The sequence below is a fragment of the Triticum urartu genome, chromosome 7A, assembly GCF_056163025.1.
Source record: "Triticum urartu cultivar PI428250 chromosome 7A, HENAU_Tu73, whole genome shotgun sequence".
NCBI lineage: Eukaryota > Viridiplantae > Streptophyta > Magnoliopsida > Poales > Poaceae > Triticum > Triticum urartu.
The window spans coordinates 743,978,054-744,000,386 of NC_141879.1; the positions used below are offsets into that span (position 1 = coordinate 743,978,054).

At 40.1% G+C, this 22,333-nt stretch overlaps 1 protein-coding gene across 1 annotated transcript; it reads right to left on the bottom strand.

Moving 5' to 3' along the window:
* Positions 1-2,489: 2,489 nt before the first annotated feature.
* On the bottom strand, positions 2,490-3,737 carry LOC125521424 (uncharacterized). The gene has a single exon (XM_087536762.1). The coding sequence runs from the start codon at positions 3,735-3,737 to the stop codon at positions 2,490-2,492; it is 1,248 nt and encodes a 415-aa protein (XP_087392888.1).
* Positions 3,738-22,333: the final 18,596 nt, after the last annotated feature.

Here is a 22,333-nt window from a genome sequence, read left to right on the forward strand (position 1 = left end):
TGGTGTTACCACCCGACCAGTGTCTCGGGGGCTATTGCATTGCTTGTCCAACGCAGAAAATTTTATGTGCAATATAGTTTCCGAGGAGATTTTGATCCTCAGGTTGGTCGGCCGCACCCAACCTGAGTCTCGAGGACTGAGCATGCCGCTTTTAGTGTCCCGAAGTATTCTGCTGAGCTTGGACTTGATCCTCAGGCCGATTTTGCAAATCAACCTGAGTCTCAGCGGCTACGGGGATCAGCGGTCTTACGTCATCCTTCAGGTGCATCTCAGGTTTTAGACCGATACACACCTTGAGGGCTACTGGCTATATATCTCGGCAGAGAATAAATTGCACCAATAAAAAATATTCACAAAAATCGGCCCACATTCGGGGTGGTGCACCACCTCGGAAGCAGCCCGGCATAAAGCTCGGGCGCTAGTGGCTGGCTCCATAGAGGGCATTTCCGGCATTAAGCTCGGCTAAACTCCCTCAACTTTTTTGAACCAAGGTGATATGACACCTCGGATATAGTCCGGCGTTGGAGCTGGGACACTATCTGGCGTTGGAGCTCGGATATAGTCCGGCGTTGGAGCTCGGATACAGTCCGGCGTTGGAGCTTGGACATAGCCCGGCGTTGGAGCTCGGATACATTCCGGCGTTGGAGCTCGGAAGCGGTCCGGCATTGGTGCTCGGCCGCAAAAGATACCTTGAATGCAGTCCGACGTTAGAGCTCGGACGCAAGAGGACACTGCCTCCCGGGAACAACTTCAAACCCGAGGTGTGGCATAAAAATAACAAGGCATTAATAAAGGCTAGAAACTTAAAGGGGCTCCTCGGATACCCGATGTATAAACTCGTCGAATGCATTTCGGTGATCCTCAAGATCTAAGATGAGAAGATTTGTTGAACCAGTTTTCAAGACCGTCAACCGAAGATGAAGAACAGTTCGGAAGAATCGAGGAGCGTCCCTAACTTGAAGACCGGTCCAGGGGGCTACTGACGGTGTCTTGGACTAGGGGGTACTCATCACATCGTCTCCCGATCAGTTGGATTGGGCCGAGGACCCCCATGGCCGCATACTCATGGGCCAGTTCAGACAGCTGCCGGATACAAGGAAGATTCCACAAGACTTGGCGATCAAGACAAGGACTCCACCCCACCGGCGTATTCGGCTAGGACTCTTGTTATCCTAGGCCTCTGGTGCATTATATAAACCGAGGCCAGGCTAGTCGATACAACATACACAACAACAATCATATCATAGGCTAGCTTTTAGGGCTTAGCCTCCTTGATCTCGTGGTAGATCTACTCTTGTACTACCCATATCATCAATATTAATCAAGCAGGACGTAGGGTTTTACCTCCATCAAGAGGGCCCGAACCTGGGTAAAACATCGTATTCCCTGCCTCCTGTTACCATCCAGCCTAGACGCACAGTTCGGGACCCACTACCCGAGATCCGCCGGTTTTGACACCGACAACGATGTGCATCTAGTCTAAACATTATCTCTCCAAGCTTGGTGTTATGTTAAATATGAAGGTCATGTTGCATCATAAAAATTAATACTTGATCATTGAAATTATGACATGCGAAAGTCCGAGATTAGGTGTTTATTTTTTATGTTCTTAGCCATATACATGTTGTTCTAACTAATGACAATATATCTTGTCACCATGACTATTCTTAGATTAGTTATTTACCAAAGCTCATGCATGCCATCCACCAAAAAGAATTGTGTTTATGGTAAGTCATATATGAGTTCTATATTTAGGTTGTTCTTCTATAAAAGTGGCTACATGTGTTGATTAACTGATGTCTTCTATGAGATGGTCGTTATGTCCTTGTAAGTTTGTTGTAATTGCAATGATTAATGAAATACTTTAAAATCAAGTCAATTTACAATATATTCTTGGAGAGCTATAAATTGACGGTACTTTTCAAAATAATGTTGTTAATGGTGCATATGTGGTATCAATGGATCATAGGTGGCTACTATCTCTTCACATGTCTACTATAGTTCTAGTTTCTTGATAAGGCATATTCACGTCTATTAAGAAAATCCTTGATTTCTCATATTCATTAATTCATATATGAGATGCAGTTGTCGTTCTTGGTAGTGTTATGCAACCAGAAAAAGTAATGGATTCTAGTCTCTTGAGTTGAAGTCTGGACTTGTGCTATCTTCTAATTTAATTATTTAATGAGCATGGCTTCTATTTTTAGTTGACACGCTAATGTTTGCCTCACGATATTCTAAGAGGTGTATGGTTGTAAATACATGGTCCACTTCCTTCATTCGTAAGATGCTAATGATCTAAACAACAACAAACAACAACAAAAATGGTAGGTACTGATGAAAAAACATCATGGACCAAGACCTGGAACACTGAGCATGCATATTTTTCCTAAACATCCTAATTTAGATAGTAGTCCAAAGGATAGTGAATTTGTAAATAAATACATTTTATTTCAATATAGCTCTTACATGGAACCACTAAATAGCATCTACAACAACTCTCCATAGTCTGTAAGAATATCAATATCTTGTCCAGTGGAAGAGGGCGACACATCAACCCATCCACCATTTACCATGGAAGACTGTCCTAGATCCGTACCACTAGAGCCTAAGTAAGCATCCATCCCTAGGAAACTATTGTAGCACGACTGATCTGATAGAGCATAACCCCATTGTTCAGTGTTAAATGGGTCATCAATAGAAAGCGCATTGCCACTCGAGTACCCCAATAGTGCAGAGGCCTCCAAATTCTGCCCAGATGTTGAGTCATGGCTTGCATCATTTTGTTGTGGTTGCACTATGTTGCAAGGACTTTCGTAGTTCTGAACATGCAACTCCTCTGGTGGAGTTTGCTCATGTACCTGATTTGTTATGGGTTGGACATGGGAAGCCAAGTGTGGAGCTAAAGATGGTGGTGCAGAGTGGAACATTTGTGGTGCCTGCATAGGAAAAAGTGGTGTCGGAGTTTGTTCTGGTTGTGGTGGTAGTGGATCTGAAGGTAGCTGGAGTTGTGAGAGATTGTGAGGCCACGATGACTGCATAAGTGAATGAGTAGTACCCAAATGATCCACCGGTAGAACACTTGGTAGTTGCAGATCTTGTGCCACACATGTGCCACCAGTCTTGTCTTCACGACCATGCAATGGAGGTAGCCGGAATCTAATGTCTTTTTGGACCCGAGAGAGCTCACTGAAGAGCTTGTTCAGATCTTCAAGACCGAGATCTTGTTCCTTTGTGAAGATAAGATTTGCCACCATACCTGGATTCTCTTCTTGGATATTTTTCATACGAAGGATGGAAAGTTGGTTTTTGTCTTCCTCACTCATGTTCTCCATGTCCAACTGAGCCACCTCGTTTTGTAGTCTTCCAATCCTAGCAGTGGTTGCCTCGTCGACGGAGGGAACTGCTGTTCGAGCTCCAAATAGGAAAGCATCAACAATGGGATCGGCCAATGGCGTCCCAAATGAGTGCATCTTTCCATTGTTTGTTTCTAGGACAACCGCAACCCTAGCCCCAGTGAGGGAAGAGATGTCAGTAGCCCTCTTGAACAAACCGGAACGTCGCTTGTAGAAGGTGAGATCACGGTCTTTGTCATTCTGGATGTATGCCACACCAGACCGCCGCTCTTTCCTCGGCATACTAATGTGGACAAAGAGGAAGAAAGTAACTACTACAAATAGGAAGCACAAGGATCTATAGAAAACTAGGGATTTAGGAGTATTGTTGGCTAACCACATATTGGTGTAGGATATGAGAAAATGTACTCCCCTTATATAGAAGTAAAAGGGTTGTATGGCAGTGCTATTTGACTATACAAGGACCATGTAAATCTTTAGTAAAAAATAACATACATAACTCATAAAAAGTGCTATTTTATGGATACTATTAACTATCGTCCAAATATACATATGTGAGTGCATCCACATCCTTCTTTGCAAGCACTGATATGTATTTCTTCTTATGTAAGTATTCACATCCACATATAGAACTATTAACACTTCTAAAAATAGAAATATTAAATGATTATCATTTGACCACATCCATATCCTTATCAAGAAGTATTAATGGGAGTTAAACCCAACTAAGTTTTACTCGAATATACAATATAATTGTGGTCAAATTTATTTGGTTGTTAATTGCGTCCAAATCCTTTGTTGATCACATTGATTACATCCTAATGTATCAGTGATCATATTGATTACATCCATATCCTGTATTTGGAACTACCTAATCTAGAAGTGTCCATCCTTTAATCCATAATATCCAAGTATAACATGGACCTTGCTTTGGGGCTTAACTTAGAAATTGAGATACCAAGTAGGAAAGATACACTAAGAGCAACTAGAAAATACTAGGACATTTGGTAAGTCATGGTATAACACATATGTTACTTAGAGCATCGACCTGCCTCCTTGGTAAGCCCAGTTCTCGCGGAAGATGTGTTTTTATCGGTTACACATGTATATATTGGGCCCTATTTTTTTATGGCCCATAAAATAATATGTGTAAGGCTTTTTCTGGAAGGATCCAACACAACCTAATCTATTATGTATTAGAAGCAATTGACGGGCTCACTAGAAAAAGATAAATGCTAGAAAATAACTCAAAAAAACAACTAACTGTCTATCTATTATATATTAAAAGTAATTGACGGGTTCACCAAAAAAAGATTAAAATGCTAGAAGATCTCTCAAAAATCAAAAACATCTGACTATCTATTTAATAGGCTAAAATTTTATAACCATTAGATTAGTTTTAAGTGAAATAATTACCCACCATTGCCATTGACATGGGCTGATGCCATATTATAATGGAAAAAAATGTTATGTTCCCATAGTACGAAAAGGACAGCTTACACATGAACACAGTGGCTGCAATGTTCATGTAAATGATCTTTTTGATTAATTCCCCCTTGGTAGAGTACCTGAAAAAGCCTCTAGATAGGATCTCCCCGGAGCATAGAGGTGGGCGGCACAAAAATCCTCTGTTAATATTTCTGAGGTTTTCGGGAGTATATAAAGGCAATGGAAGAAAGATGTGATGGAGGCGACCTCTATGGCCGCCATGCTCCCCCTTGGATGCTCATGCCGAGCTGTGACATGTGGCCTGGGGGGGGGGGGGCAGGTGGGTCTAGGCCCCTCCGACTTCATTTCTTCATGAAACTTAGTATTTTTTCTGGTGTTTTGGTCCCTGAAAAGTTGATTTTTAAAAAATCCAAAATAACAACAACTAGCACTTTGCACTGAATTAATAGGTTAATCAAGAAAAACTATAAAAGTTGATGCCAGTACTATGCTATTATGATATAACTATAGCATGAAACAATAAAAATTTCTGGATACGTATAGGACATATCAACTGGCATGAATAAATTGATGTTTTTCTAGGGCTTGTTAATACTCGACAATATTGTTCTCCTAGATAACCAGACACAAGGTACTTCTTATTTCCTACTGGTTCGATGTCCAGGCTAAAATTGTGACTAGCATGAATAAATTGATGGCTTTCCCTATCGCTCACTATTACTTCATGACACTTTTCTGCTGGGTAGCTGGACAGAAGCGAGATTCTTCCTACCAATTAGAAATGGGTGTCTCCCATTACGTAGCCATCTGCACGTTACTACAAGCTAAAATGGTCACAAGCACGAATAAATTGTTATATTTCTCCAAGGCTCATTAATAATGCATGGTACTATTCGGTTAGATAGCCATAAAGAAGTAATGTACTCCTTTTCAATTTGAGGGGACAACTCTTAGCCATCCACAAGTCTGGTGACTAGCACAAATAAATTGGTGTCTTTCTCTACAACAAATGATTGATGATACTATTCGGCCAGACAACCAAACAGAAGCAAGGTACTCTCTGGTTCCCTGACTATTCAAGGCGGATGGCAGCTGGTAATATGTGCATTAATCCAAACTGAAACGATGACTAGCACGAATAAATCGATGTCTTTCTTTTTGGTTCTTTAATACTTCCACTTTTCGACTAGGTTGTCCGAAAACATGAGGTGGGCAGCTCCTGATACGGAGCCACATGCTCATTAATCCATGCTAAAGTAGTGACTTGCACAAATATATCGATGTCTTTCTCTAGGGCTCATTAACACTAGATGGTGTCGTTTGGTTGGACAACCGGACAGAAAGCCAGGTATTCCATGATTTCTTGTCCATGTAGGGTGGATGGCTTTAGGCACGGCCAGTTACACATTAATCCGGGCTTGTCTAACACGAATAAATGGATGACTTTCTCTATGGCTCATTAATACTTGATGGCTCTCTTTGGTTAGGCGGTGTACAAAAGCGAGGTCTCCCTTCTGATTTCGGGTGGTTGTGGGGCCACTAAACGGGCACAAGCAAGATACTCCATGTCATTTGAGGGGATATTTTAAATATTATTTTTTATTGCATAAATTTCAAAAATATAACCCTAAAATTTAATATTTCACCAGAAGTACTCCGACATCTCGGTGCCAACAATGACAGGTATCGTTGGCACCAATGATACATCTGTTGTCGTTTTGAGTCACATGAGCCATCATCAGTGCATCCTGCATCAGCCCTCCCGCATGACACACTCGTACAGAGCTAGGTATGTTAAAGCGTGTACAATGGTGCTATCTTCGCCATGTCACCTAAGATCACTGCTGAGTTAGAAGAGAGCGAATGGAGGAAAAAAAGGCTTTCCATCTCTTACCTAAGAGATGGTTTCTCAGCAAAGAAGATAAGACAATTCTATCCATTGTACTAGATGTCATCTCCTAGCTACATATTTTCTAATTTAATTTTAACCATCACATTAATTTAAGAGCATGTAAACGTTGCTTGTTAGGCTAGGAGCTAATTCATTGTATAATATGTTTTTAAGCTTCTCCAAATAACATACATAGCATACGAGAATATTGTAACGAATAACTATTTGTGTACAATGTGCTCGGGATATTATGAATATATAAAGCATGTGCTAGTTGAATGTAATGTTGCAAGGGAGGTTCGGAACAATCTTGGTCTACTGGAACTCACCGAAGAGGCATGCATGCTGGACCATTCAAGTAGTGTTTACTTCACAAATTCACGAATGTTTTTTAATTTGCCAATATTTTTTTGAAAGCATGAATTTTTAGTTTGAGAAATTCTAAAATTTCATGAATTATTTTTAATACGGGAATATTTATAACTTGATGAGCATTTTTAAATATCCTAAACATTTATTTTAATTAAAGAATAATTTTTATAAAGTTGCAAACATTCTTAAAATCCATAAATTAATTTCAAACTTGGAAGAATTTATTAAAATGCTTCAAAATATGGTGAAAATGAGTAAAATTTGTCAGCATTTGTAGGCGAACTTTTAGTTAGTTTTCTACTCCCTTCGTCCCATAATGTAAGACACTTTTTGACACTACACTAGTATCAAAAAACATCCTATGCTATGGGACGAAGGGAGAAGTAAACAGCTCAAAAATAGATCTGTACAACTGAGGAAAGGTCAGCGAGATATAACCCGAGCTCACCTCTGAGCCCACCTTAGTGGGTGGGTCCAATGGTCCAGATTTGGAAAGGTTGTACTGAGTGGCACAGACTTGTTTTAGAACCAGTTTCTCAAAAACAAACTTGGTTTACAACCTTTCGAGTGTTTTCTTTTCTTTTTTCGGTGTTTTTTTTGTATACTTCATTTTTACTTCATGTGTGTTTTCTCTATTGGTTTTCATCAGTCTCTTTATTGAATTTATTTTTTCATTCCTTTCCTTTTTTTGCATTATTCAAATACACATTGACATTATTTAAATACATGTTGACAAATTTCATATACACGTTGAACATATTTGGATACATGTTGAACATTTTCTAAATACAATTTGAATGTTTTTTAAGACATTGAACATTTGACAAATGTACATTAAACATCTTCAAAATACAATGTGAAATTTTCCTAAACACACAATGACCATTTTCCATAAATGCCATGAATATTATTTTTAGTCGTGCAAACAGTTTTTAAGTGCTATTGAAATTTCTTCAAATTCATGAACCTTTTAGAATGGTATGAAACATTTTCTAAAGATTACACAAACAAATTTTAATATTGTATGAATTGTTTTTTTAAAATGCCGCAAAGTTATGTTTAAACACATGATCATCTTTTAAATATGATAATCATTTTTTTGAATATTGTGAATGTTTGCTACAAACTATGCCAATAACTTTTTTACATTCCATGAACATTTTTTAATGCTGATCAATTTAGGGATAGACTATTCTTCACCCCGGATGAGGAATAGTTATTCTTCACCCCCCCCCCCCCATCTATTTTAACATCAATACACCGTAATTTTACGATCCGTAAATTTTGCTTTTTTACATACGTAAAAGGAGAACGTAAGAAAATATGTAATCACCATAAAAAATATTTTATGTTACGTAAAATTACAAACGGTAAAACAAAGTGTAAAATATACATAAAATGCAATTTTTCTGGTCTTCTGACCTATATTTTTGTTTACTTATACCAAATTTAATGTAGTGAATTAATATGAATGTAACTATTTATATTTCAAATGTAATTTATTTATAAAACGATCGTAAGATTACCTCAGGTGAATCGTAACTTATTCCGCACCCTGTGTGATCAAATACAAAACAACGAAAAAGAGCAAGACTCCCTACTGGCAAAGTACTGTCTCACTAAAAGCTAGACATAGCGACACCCGTAATGCATCACAATCACATTGGATAAGTGGGCTGACTCACTACGCGCGTGGGGGTTTGCTCACTACGCGCGTGGGGGTTTGCTCGAGTACGAGCAGGCAGTGGCCTAGCCCACGTTGTTGTCCCCCTAAAAAAGTACATGATGATGGAAAAAAATTGGAAGTGAACTTATTTGACCATTACTTACTACTAAATTTTTTTCTTTTTGCGGCCTTAAAAAACAGATGGCAAACCGGTGAACCGAGAGTCCAACCTATCAAAAACTGAACCAACAACTTCACTCGCTCAGCCATTGGTTCGGCTTTCAAAACTATGGTATAAATGGTTGACAAGCCCGACGGACGTCAGCTGATTCCTGTCGACCAATTAGTTAGCCTTTTCACCTTTTGTTTCTGAATCTTCAGTCACGCTACCTATAGAACCGCCGGACAAACTCAAAACTGTTTTTTATGTTTTATTTTTTTCCTTCTACTAGTGCTTGTTTCTTATGTTTTTTTCTTTCCATATAGTGCTCATCCGTACTGTAGCGAGAAACTAAATATTATTGCATTGTTTATTTACTATACTAGTATTTCGTGAGGTTTCTTCATGCTATTTTTTCCAAGTGATTATCTTGTCTTGATTTGGTCGATTTATCTATTTATGTGAATAGTTTTTAGTGAGTTGTTTCCAGCACAGAAAAAAGGACAAAGATGGTCGGTTCTTAAGAAGGATAACAAGAAAAGTGTCCTCTTCATTTTCACGATCCCTGAGACTAAGAAACACATTTTTGTTATTCTCTCGTTGCTGGTGGTACCACTACCTTACATGCCAAGAAAAGGCGCATGTGAATTTTGCTGAAACTCCCTGATATGCGTTTTCTAATTAAGCAGGTACAATAAAGACGCGCACAACCCACACACACACCGCGTGTACCGCTCCCTTACATGCCCGATTGTCTATGTTTATCTAAGCGTGCATTCCGTGATCCGTCATTGGGGTATCGTTGCGGAAGGTTTTGCTTCTGGCATTGACGAACTGACTAGTGACTGTCACGCGATCCGTCATTGGGGTATCGTTGCGGAAGGTTTTGCTTCTAGCATTGACGAACTGACTAGTGACTGCTACTATTACTGTTATTTATTGCTATATCACTAGTTAAAGTTTAGTACAATAACAAAAATTATTGTGCAATTTATGTTTATGTTGATAACAATGAGTAGTCTGACTTGGTTTCTTAAGTATTTTCGAGGGGAAGGGAAGGATGCCAGAGGGTTCCCTCAAGTTTGTGAAGACCGAGATGGGGTAGAAGATGGTGTTGGCACATCCAAAGCTCACTTTGGTCGACAATGGAGGTTTAGACAATGAGCAAGTAAAGTGTCCATGCTTTCGGTATGAAACGAGGACTATCACTGCTACCTATAAAGTAAGGAATTTTTTTATCATTCTCTTAAAAGTACTTTTCATACCTCTTGCGGCATCAACACATATTGAATTTGTTGGTTGTTTTGGGTGATTACTTTATTTTCACAGGAAGAGAAGGTGGCCAGCCAAGACTGAGATAGCACATAAGCCAGTGTTTAAAATTGTTTCTCTCTAGAGATTTTTTAATGATTTTGAGACATCCATAAGGCCTTACATTAAATAATTTAAATATGTTTCTCTTCAGAAATATTTGCTATTCAGGTATTAATGTATTTCACACCATGTGTTGTGGATGGATGAATCTAAATTTCTTATTGGGAAAAAATAGCCAACTCTTTAATTGGTTATTTTACAGACGAAGAGGGGGATGCTACCAGTTCTCAAAACTACCAAGAGAAAGAGAGGGAAGCCACCGGGTTCAAAATCGGTCAAGACATGGAACTACCACACTTCAGCACGTTGTAACGGATCAGTACCACTAATATCTTCTTTTGCAAATCAGTACAATCACAGAGCCTAGTTGTTGCAAAACGGATTGACCATCGTATAAGCGTGTATTGACGTTGTATCTGACCATCTGGGCCCACCTCTCAGGTGACACGTTGGCCAACCAGTGCGTGCCACTCCGCTGACTAGGACGAGGTCGTTTTGCAGCAAAAGTAAATTACACCGCCATCCATGTTGGTTGAAAACCACCCTGGCTGTATGCTCTAGCCATGTAGACGCCATCATAAAAATGTCTCTGTCTTCCAGCCTCTGCGGGATAGACAATGTACATAGCCATCACGTAGACGCATGAATAACGTACACAGGAGATGAAACACATTTATTGTTAAAAATCACATCATTTCTGTAAGCCACAATGCCCAACATAAGGTAGCCGCCCCCATGAGTAGATGTGCAGAAAATTGTTTATCGATACCCCGCAACAAATTGCCGAACATGTTACGTGCACTACGTTGGGGATATAGATTTGAAGCTACCTGGACTATGGCCCAGACTGCACGAGCAAACTTACACTCAAAAAATAAGTGTTTGATGGACTCGTTATGTTGGCAAAAGACATATATCTTGCTAACTTGCCAGTTGGGTCGTGCTAGGATCCTGGTGTGTCTTGCAGTTTCATGGTTTATTATTAGTATGCTATATTTTGATTGCAGTCCAGTGTCTTGGTTTGGTGCACATCGATTTTAATAACTGCCTCTAATGTGGCTGCACTTTCATGGTTTATTATGAGTATGCCGCACTTTGAATGTGGTCAAGTGTTGTAGTTTCATGGATATGATTTATTCTACGGGTGAAGGGAGTACATGTTTGAGCAGATGCCAGGTTATAAAACAATGGCTTCAAGTTAATTTGGTAAAGGGAATCTTTTGCTGAAGAAATAAGTGACGACCAATTTGCGGGGTCTTAAATGGGTCTCCAATACAAGAACAATGGTACATAATTTGTTTGACAAGTAGTACAACGCCGCATGGTGGAGGTGCAACCTGCTCCAGCACCTTTGTCGGCGTTACAATGGGCACAGGAGGAACATCAATACAACATGTTCCTTCTGAAGCGGCATCAGCTGGCGAAGGGCCAGATCTACGGTGAGCGCACGAGCGAGGAGGCCATGGTGGCCATGGCCGCGGCGAACCTCAACTTCGTTGCGGAGCAGCGTGCCATCTACGATGCCATCCGCACTCAAGTCGCCTCTTGATAGGAAGCGGTCGCCGCCGAGGGCAGCTCCAGGCTATCGTGGAGGAGAACAACCCGAGCTGCGCCTCCTACGCGCCGCTGACGAACTATCCAGCGGCCCAGTGGGACGACAACAACGCTGGCCCCACCATTTCCATCGTGGACCTCATGTCCACCGGCGGCGGACCAGGTGTGGACTCTACCAAAGATGAGTAGGGCACAGGAGGCGGCAGGGTCATGTGTCCTACGTGCGCCAGTCTGTCTCCCGTGTTCTACTCTTCCTCACCGGAGACCGCAACTTCACTTCATCAGTCTTATTATCGGTGGTCATGAAGATGGCGGATGGAGGAGGACAAGGGCTTCGACGCCGGGCGCCGCCGCCGTAGGATAGGTTTAAGGTCGGGTCGTTTTTCTTCTTCTAAATGTTCAAAATTGAATAAAAATCCGTCGTGTTCATATGAAATCCGTTATGTTTGTTTGAAATCCGGCCGTGTTTACATAATTTTATCCGATTTATTGAAAAATAGTTTGAAATGTATGTGGACAATGTTAAATGACAGTCTCCCACATCTGTTATGGATTGGTCCCTTATCCACGGACGGATCAGAGGGAAATTTGTGGTGGCCGTTGGAGATGCCCTGAAAGCCTCCTTCCATGTGTGATCTCCCAGCCGACAAGAGTATACTACAGGATCATGTGCCAACCAGAAGGCATCGTATGCTACAATCGCTCAACAGGGAAACATCAATGTGTGATCCAACTGCATTTGTGAATTAAATATTACGACCTACGGCCGTCACGATCTGCGAGTTTCGAAGTTAGCTGTCTCGCTAGGTGTTTGGGATGACCGGGTAAAGGAAAACCCCACAAGATGAAAGACAATCTAGTTATTTTGATAGGTCTTCCAACCATTAATTAATCAGTTTTGCTAAAGCACATCTAGATGTGCCATAAGTATTGCACATCTAAGTCCTATGTCATTGATCTTATGTCAAGATTTGTGTGGATATTTTCTTTTTCTTAATTAATATTTAGTTGTTTCGGAGTTCGTGCAAATCTTGTCTAGAAAAGCATATAAGCATTTCCCCAACGTCAATTTTGACCGCCAATCGTCGTGTAACTATAGTGTGTTTCGATCCTCAGCTCATCGTGCTCAGCTACGATATAATCCCTCCATCTGAAATTACTTACAATAAAAATGGATATATCGAAACATATTTTTAGTTCTGAATACATTGGGTTTTATGATGACACGGACTGCCGCCGATCCGCTTTTTCAGGCTGTGCCTATCCTCACGCATCCTTCCTTTGCTGCCATTGGGAGACGTCGCCGGGCTTGCCTGCGCGGCCGATGTCGTCGGCGGGGCTCCGTTCCCGTGGCTGTTGGGCGGCGCATGGGCGATATAGAGATGGTCTGACACATTGAAGGAGGACATGGTGCAGCGGGCGCAGCAGCGCGCCTCCCCTATGCAGCGGGAGCCATGCGACGGAGGAAAACGAGCCAGCATTATCATGTCCCCGAAGTTGGAGAGCCCGCTCATCGAGCCATGGTCGGTGCTCCCGTGGGATCAAGTGGTGGCATGCACTAGTAAACAGATGTAGCGGTCATCGCCCATTCCACCAGCAAGGATTTGATGGTGACCATGCAGCATATCTCGCGGCAGTTGCACGCGATCTAGCATGCCTGCTTCTTGGCTGGCGCTGCACCGTTAGAAGCAACATTGCTAGATAGTGGTTGCTGGAGAGGCTTGGACCTTCAGATTCAGCGGAGTTCGCGATCTGCGTCGTTAATGGTGATGCATGACAGCAGCCATGTCCTCCATCTTAGTGCTATCTGCTCCCTTATACGACTATACGAGGACGGCGAAGGTAGTGGTGGCCTATGGTGACATCGTTAGCATGACGCGGCGTCGCCGGAGCGACCCGAACTCTGGATTGTGGCGGTGTTTGTGATCTTTCTCCCTCGTCAAAGTCTACATCGTGTCGTGGCTCGACTATCTGCTCGTGCAGGCATGGTCATGTCTCGCGTGGCATATCACGTTATTACCGTGCGTGTATACAACCATTGGGATCGTGGCAAGTCGAGGTGACAACAAATGATGACTTCTCGAGCAGGGGCGTAGCCAGGATCTTCAACCATTGGGTTCACCTATACTAAACAGTGGGTTCGGTTCTTTGCTTAGTCTTAAGCTAGCCTTGTCTAATACCTATGAAGCTATTAAATCTCACATAAGACTGGCCATTAATAATAACATAAAAAGTCGGCCAGGATATGCAGGCGTACACAAGTTTTATGAAATGGCCAGGAAGCCCTCTACGAGCAAGAGCTGAAACAATACAGTGCCACTCTATTCTATCAAAAGCTTTAGCTAGATCGATTTTTAATAGAAAATCATGGCTATTCCAAGACTTAAGAGAGAAAGAGTGGGCTATCTCTTGAGCGACAATAATGTTATTGCTAATGCGTCTATCTTCAATAAATGATTGCTGGGATGGGTGAATATAACCAGGAAGATGCATTTTAAGTCTATTTGCTAAAGATTTAGCAATGACCTTATAGATTACATTGCACAAACTTATCGGCCTAAAATCAGAAGGTAGGTGACAAATAAGTTTCTTAGGAATAAGAGCAGTCTGGGTGTCGTTGAGACGTGATGGGAGAATACCTGAGTTGTAGAAGTCCGCAACCACTTTCGTTACATCATCCCCTATCCACTCCCAGGCTGAAACATAAAAGGCAACATTAAAACCATCTGGACCTGGTGAAGCATTTCTCTTCATGGCCTTATGAATATCCAGAATTTCCTGCTTATTCGGCACAGTATTGGTGAAGTCATCTGCATGGTTTTGGACATTCATATTTGGATTACAGCTAACATTATTAGTAGACAAGGAGGTAAAGATGGACTGAAAGTAGTGAACAAATTCATTTGCAATTTTCTTTGGATCAAATAAGTCATTCCCATGAGCATCATGGATAGCAGGTTGATCCATGCATGCCACGCAAAGGACACCGTGCAGGTGGCTCACGGCCATGGAACTCATTAATTTTTTCGTGCAAATCTACTCGCCGCTGGAAACTTGCACTCGATCTGAATTCGGAACGTGCCATACGCGGAACGACTGCTCCTCGCACGTGAATCAACTGGAGTCTGTAGACATACTGGCACCAGATCGAATCAATCGCCTCGCCAGATTTGCCCGTGCCTGCGGTATCCTCCCAAGTGTCTATGATGTTGCCGGCCGTCATCGCCCGTGTACCTCGACGATCTGCACGCCCGGTTTCATGGATTGATTTGTCATTTTTTCTCCTCCGCCCACGGTAACACTTTTCCTTGGCAAACGTCAAAAGATTTTCATTTCCCCACATATTTGATGACTCATATGATCACGGTTTGGAAAAACATAGTTGTGTTATATTTTCTACGTGGAATATTGATCACATTATTAGAGAAAACATACCGGAACAACAGGCATTGCTAAGGAAAAGGAAATATATAATATGACACATGGAATATGAATAGCAAATGACTTGCATATTTTTCAAGATCATTCTATTGTTCTTTGGCTGTTAAATCTGACTGTGATTAAATTGCATGGAAAATAATGTGCAATCAGAAAGACCCTTTTTTGGTGAGATATCTCTCAGAAAATATAGATTGTTGGCCATATTTGTTTATTTTGGGAAGTGCAAGTCATGGTTGTCCTAACTCTATGCCAAGTTGATTGGAACAATTTTATATACACTTGTGACCCTGAATTGTTGTTTAGTACTCCCTCCGTCCTTCAAAGAGTGTACTTCCAACTTTCTTGGAAAGTCAAACTTTTTTATGTTTGACTGTATTTATACAATAATACACCAATATTTATGCCATCAAATTAGTAGCATTCGATTCATGATATAATATATTTTCATCATATACCTATTTGGTTTCACAAACATTGATATATTTTTGTACAAACTCGGTCGAACTTTCAAATAGTTTGACTCTCCAACAAAGTTGGAAGTACACTCTTTCAAGGACGGAGGCAGTATATGCATATGAGATACTATTTTTTCAATGGAGAAATATAGTCAACTTTTCAGGGGACGATTTTGGTCAAATATTGTTGACTTCACCTTGGAGAGGAAAACATAATATTTATCGATGGAATTGGCAAAGAGGAAGTGGAGGAAAATTGTGGTAATTATACCAACTTTGGCCATCACTAATTTATGGAGGAAAATGGCAGTCACTCCAAGGACATGGAAATTTGCTCTTCATTTGTCGGGAACACATGCTTGGAATCTTATTATGTACATCATCAACGACTTGGTCATATATGTTGGAACTACATCAAGAGGCTTATTGATTCTGGAATTTTAAACTTTAGTGGGAGGACTATGGTACATGTGAAGCATATATGATTTTTTTAATATACCTTGTTTGTTAAAGTGGAAGGACGTGAAAGGGCTTCACGTCATTTCTTTTTTATATACTTATGGTATTTCTTCAGACATCCCCACTAGAGGTCAGATTATTTATTTCATCTCACTCTTCGATGATTACACTTTTATATGGTATATCTTTTATTATACAAGTCTGAAGGTTTTATTGTGCTACTCACATGTTATACTGAAGTGGAAAATCAGTTAATTAAATAATACCATAGTTTTAACAACTCATTGGTGGGGAAAGTACACTTTAGGAATATATCATGTGTATGTAAAGAGCATGGAGCTATTCACCACTGTAATATACCGTACACTCCATAATTGAGTGGAGGAATTCAATGTCTTATACACTACCTTTTTTCTTTGGAAAGAAGCATTGCATATTGGCATTTGTTGATATCATTCTCCATCTAGTACAGTCACTTGCTGGAAAGAAATCTTCTATTTTGGCATGAAATTCTTAGTTATTACAAAGCGCACACCAGGAATTTCTCATGGTTATTCTAGTGGATCAAAGGGTGTTTCCTTAGTTATATGGAAAAGGAATACCGGTGGAAAGTAGAAACACCAATCATTTTTATGATCAAGGGTGGAATTATTGACAATCATGATCCCAAGGAAACTACAAGTGACACTCCCAACATGACATGCTTAGGATAAGTGGGAGGAATTAACTTGGAATGTAATCTATGGATAATTGTTATGTGATTTTTAGGGGAAGTCACCCTACATAGTAGAGGAAGACTCTTAAGATGGCTTAAATTTTTTCATCATTGTCAACTATGGGTGGAAGATATGCGGGAAGGAATAAACTCAATGAGGAATTATATAGTTTGGGAACTTATTATCATACCAAACAACTGCAAGCCCATTGTTTGTAAGTATTTTTTTATTTGTGAGGAAATTTGTCTCATTGGAATATTATAATGTCATGCTATTAAGTTCTTTGCACAAAGGGAAATATATTTTGTGGAAACTCTCTCTCCTGGAATATAGGGAAGAGGAACTAAAGTCATGGTTTGCTAATTGAATAGATTAATGTATGGTCTTATAACAACCTTCACATCAATGGAATAATAGTTCATATGGTTTTCTAAATGAAGCAAGGCGGTAAACTACAAAGGTATGTGTAAAATAGTTTACATTGTTATTGTATACATTAACATTCTTTGGTTGTTTGTGCATTGATAAGTCACATTTGAATTCGTATGTATCTTCATTATATTATCATACCTTAGCTACCTGAATTTATGTTGCATTCAAGCAGTGGAAGGAAAGACGAGCAGCTAAGGAATCTCACACATCATATAAGTTCGTGGAAAGTGCATCACAACATGTCACTTGTTCTGAAATTTATATTAAAAGTAAACACATTAAGGAAGTTATTACTGTATCTACAAGATGAGAAATAAGTCCAGGTATGCATATTCAATTATTATTTTTAATACTAATATGGTGCAGTTTCACTGATCGAAGTCAGGAATTTCTTTCAAAACATGGTTACTAATGGAACTTCATTTACGGATTGGATTTGATATATATGTTGTTTTGCAAATCTATTCAACATGGTTATCTTATACTCGACTCGATGTGGAATTAATCATATTATTATATACGTGATGGAAAATAATTGATGCAGAATTTCACTTGAGGAAACGAAAACTCAAGGTGCCTATAAAGGTGGAATTACACTCAAGGAAATAATACTCGAGGCGCCAAGGAAAACTATGCTGGAATAATTAGGAAGAAACTAAAGGTCTCTAGTGATCTTAAGTGTCACAGCAAGGAAACATACTGAGGGAAGGCATCATAATATATTTCTTTGGATTTTCAACATAGTGTTAACCTGGTTTCTGACCCCTTGACTAAGCCTATTAGTCATGAGGTATTTGGTAACCATGTGAAGGCTATGGGTTTACGAATATTTGAATGATCGCTTTGGACAAGTGGGAGATGTTGGAATTATGTGTCCTGCAACTATATTCAAATTACTTGGAATCGTTAATATTCGGAGTACCTCGTTATGGAATTATACATGTATTTATACATGGAATTGCTTTACATGTTTAGCATGGAATTGTTACTTGTTGGAATGCACTTTAAGTAATATATGCTTAAGGAAGCTGGTCGATTATCTGTGGAATACAATATACTAGTTATATTGGAAAGACTACCCGGGTACACTGATGATTGGAAGGAGCTAGATCATATAGTTAGATTACAGCCCTAATGTTGATCATGTTTGTTCCAAAAATAACTCTCCCGAAGGTTTCATTCCGTTTGGATTCCGTTTGATATTCCTTTTCTGCGAAACACTGAAATAGGCAAAAAAACAGCAATTTGCACTGGGCCTTGGGTTAGTAGGTTAGTCCCAAAAATAATATAGAAGTGTAAAATAAAGCCCATTAACATCCAAAACAGATAATATAATAGCATGGAACAATCAAAAATTATAGATACGTTGGAGACGTATCAAGCATCCCCAAGCTTAATTCCTGCTCGTCCTCGAGTAGGTAAATGATAAAAACAGAATTTTTGATGTGGAATGCTACCTAACATAATTCTCAATGTAATTCTCTTTATTGTGGTATGAATATTCAGATCCGAAAGATTCAAGACAAAAGTCTAATATTGACATAGAAATAATAATACTTCAAGCATACTAACTAAGCAATTATGTCTTCTCAAAATATCATGGCCAAAGAAAGTTATCCCTATAAAATTATATAGTTTGGCTATGCTCTATCTTCACCACACAAAGTATTTAAATCATGCACAACCCCGATGACAAGGAAAGCAATTATTTCATACTTTTGATGTTCTCAAACTTTTTCAATCTTCACGCAATACTTGAGCGTGGGCCATGGACATAGCACTATGTGTGGAATATAATGGTGGTTGTGGAGAAGACAAAAAGGAGAAGATAGTCTCACATCAACTAGGCGTATCAATGGGCTATGGAGATGCCCATCAATAGATATCAATGTGAGTGAGTAGGGATTGCCATGCAACGGATGCACTAGAGCTATAAGCGTATGAAAGCTCAAAAAGAAACTAAGTGGGTGTGCATCCAACTTGCTCGCTCACGAAGACCTAGGGCATATTGAGCAAGCCCATCATTGGAATATACAAGCCAAGTTCTATAATGTAAAATTCCCACTAGTATATGAAAGTGATAACATATGAGACTCTCTATCATGAAGATCATGGTGCTACTTTGGAGCACAAGTGTGGAAAAAGGATAGTAACATTGTCCCTTCTCTCTTTTTCTCTCATTTTTTTATTTGGGCCTTCTTGTCTTTTTTTTATGGCCTCTTTTTTCGTCCGAAGTCTCATCCCGACTTGTGGGGGAATCATAGTCTCCATCATCCTTTCCTTGCTTGGGACAATGCTCTAATAATGATGATCATCACACTTTATTTACTTACAACTCAAGAATTACAACTCAATTCTTAGAATAAAATATGACTCAAGAATTACAACTCAATTCTTAGAATAAAATACAACTCAATTCTTAGAATAAAATATGACTCATGAATGCCTCCGACGGTGTACCGGGATATGCAATGACTCATGAGTGACATGTATGAAAGAATTATGAACGGTGGCTTTGCCACAAATACGATGTCAACTACATGATCATGCAAAGCAATATGACAATGATGAAGCGTGTCATAACAAATGGAACGGTGGAAGTTGCATGACAATATATCTCGGAATGGCTATGGAAATGCCATAATAGGTGGGTATGGTGGCTGTTTTGAGGAAGGTATATGGTGGGTTTATGGTACCGGCGAAAATTGCGCGGTACTAGAGAGGCTAGCAATGGTGGAAGGGTGAGAGTGTGTATAATCCATGGACTCAACATTAGTCATAAAGAACTCACATACTTATTGCAAAAATCTATTAGTTATCGAAACAAAGTACTACGCGCATGCTCCTAGGGGGGATAGATTGGTAGGAAAAGACCATCGCTCGTCCCCGACCGCCACTCATAAGGAAGACAATCAATAAATAAATCATGCTCCGATTTCATCACATAACAGTTCAGCATACGTGCATGCTACGGGAATCACAAACTTTAGACCAAGTATTTCTCAAATTCACAACTACTCAACTATCATGACTCTAATATCACCATCTCCATATCACAAGACAATCATCAAGCATCAAACTTATCATAGTATTCAATGCACTTTTTATGATAGTTTTTATTATACCGATCTTGGATGCCTATCATATTAGGACTAAATTCATAACCAAAGCAAATTACCATGCTGTTCTAAAGGAATCTCAAAATAATATAAGTGAATCATGAGAGATCAATAATTTCTATAAAATAAAACCACCACCGTGCTCTAAAAGATATAAGTGAAGCACTAGAGCAAAATTATTTAGCTCAAAAGATATAAGTGAAGCACATATAGTATTCTAATAAATTCCAATTCATGTTTGTCTCTCCCAAAAGGTGTGTACAGCAAGGATGATTGTGGTAAACTAAAAGGCAAAGACTCAAATCATACAAGACGCTCCAAGCAAAACACATATCATGTGGTGAATAAAAATATAGCTCCAAGTAAAGTCACTACAAGAAAACCCGTTATAAAGCAACAAATATTCTACAACGTTTTGACTGTATGTTGCAAAATTCACAATAGATACGAATAATAAGTATTGTAGCATATGCGTTGTAGAATACAACCGGCCACAACTAGCCCAACGCACTAACCCAGCCTCTTGTCTAGCCCGGCCCAAGTTGGCTTTCACGATTAATCTAGGTCTTCCCTTTCCCCAGCCTCCCTATTCCTCTCGATCCTATAGGATCCCACGCCGGCCGCCGCCCCTCGACCTACCTGCATCCGGGAGCGCCGCCCCTCACTAGTCACCACTCCCCTGCAATCCTCCGTCTTGGAAGGCCGCCCCTCAGGCCCTCACCACTCCCCATGCGATCCTCCATCCCGGCGCTCCGTCGCTAGTCAACACTCCCCTGCGACCTGCTTCTCGTCGCGACGTCCCTCTCATCACCGCTCCCCTTCGACGACCAACTGCATCTACTACCTTCGCACGAGGGCCTGCGGCTACAGGCAGAGTTACCACTAAAACCACCCTCACAATCGCGTTACCATGGTGAGCCGGACCGCTTGTCTTCTCCCAATTTTATTTTCCCCATCTTTCTCTGCTTCACTTCAGTCTAGTTGGGAATTGCTACTTACGATATGGCAGTCCCTGATAATGACCGACAGGTTGAATTATAGATGGTTGGTGCGGAGGGGAGCTTCTAGCTGAAGCATCTTGCTGTGATTAAACTGATTTTAGTTATGGCTTAGGAGCCTGTCACAAGCCCATGTAAGTGAAACTTGATTATGCAGTCCTTGGTTGCTGTGATTGATTATGTGATTGGCTGATTGTATAATAGGCTTGTTGTCCTAGTCTTGTGGTTGATGTTGATGATTCGAAGTTCCACTTTCTGCTTACGTGCCAAGATGTAGGCCTGATCAGTCACTCCGTCATACAGTCATATTTCTATTGGAAAAAATCCTTTTTAAACCTTATTACAGCTGAAGTAGGTAGCAGTGTTCACATGTTCCAGTGAGTTGTTGTAGAAGTGAGAACTTTACGCAGGGTTGTTGTAGAAGTGAGAACTTTACGCAGAGTTGTTGTAGAAGTGAGAACATCCGCGAGTGCTGTATCACGGCCATCTACTTAGGCCTGACTACCTGACCGCCGTAACTTAGATGTTTGTTAGTTCGTTACGCAATGGACTCTCTTTCTTTCTAATCATATCTGTTCAGAGGTCTAATTGGTCGCATCACCCTGCCTCCACCCATGGTGTAAGCGCTAATTATATTAAATTGCATGCATAACTATAGCCTAATTAACTTGAACGTGTGATGCTTCAGTGTAAGTGCTAGTTCATACATGTCTGCAGGTGCATGATTAGTTTAATATCAGCATGGTGGCTATTTCTTTATACACAACAGTTGATATAATTATATACATATATAGTCCCACTAGTTTGTGTGATGCATGTGCAAAAGCATAAGCTCACAGTATAAAAATTATGATGGTCCTTATGTTTGGTAGATTTTTTATGTACCTTTCT

Excerpts from the sequence above, each read along its gene's own strand:
- LOC125521424 (XM_087536762.1), bottom strand. The coding sequence starts at position 3,737 with ATGTGGTTAGCCAACAATACTCCTAAATCCCTAGTTTTCTATAGATCC.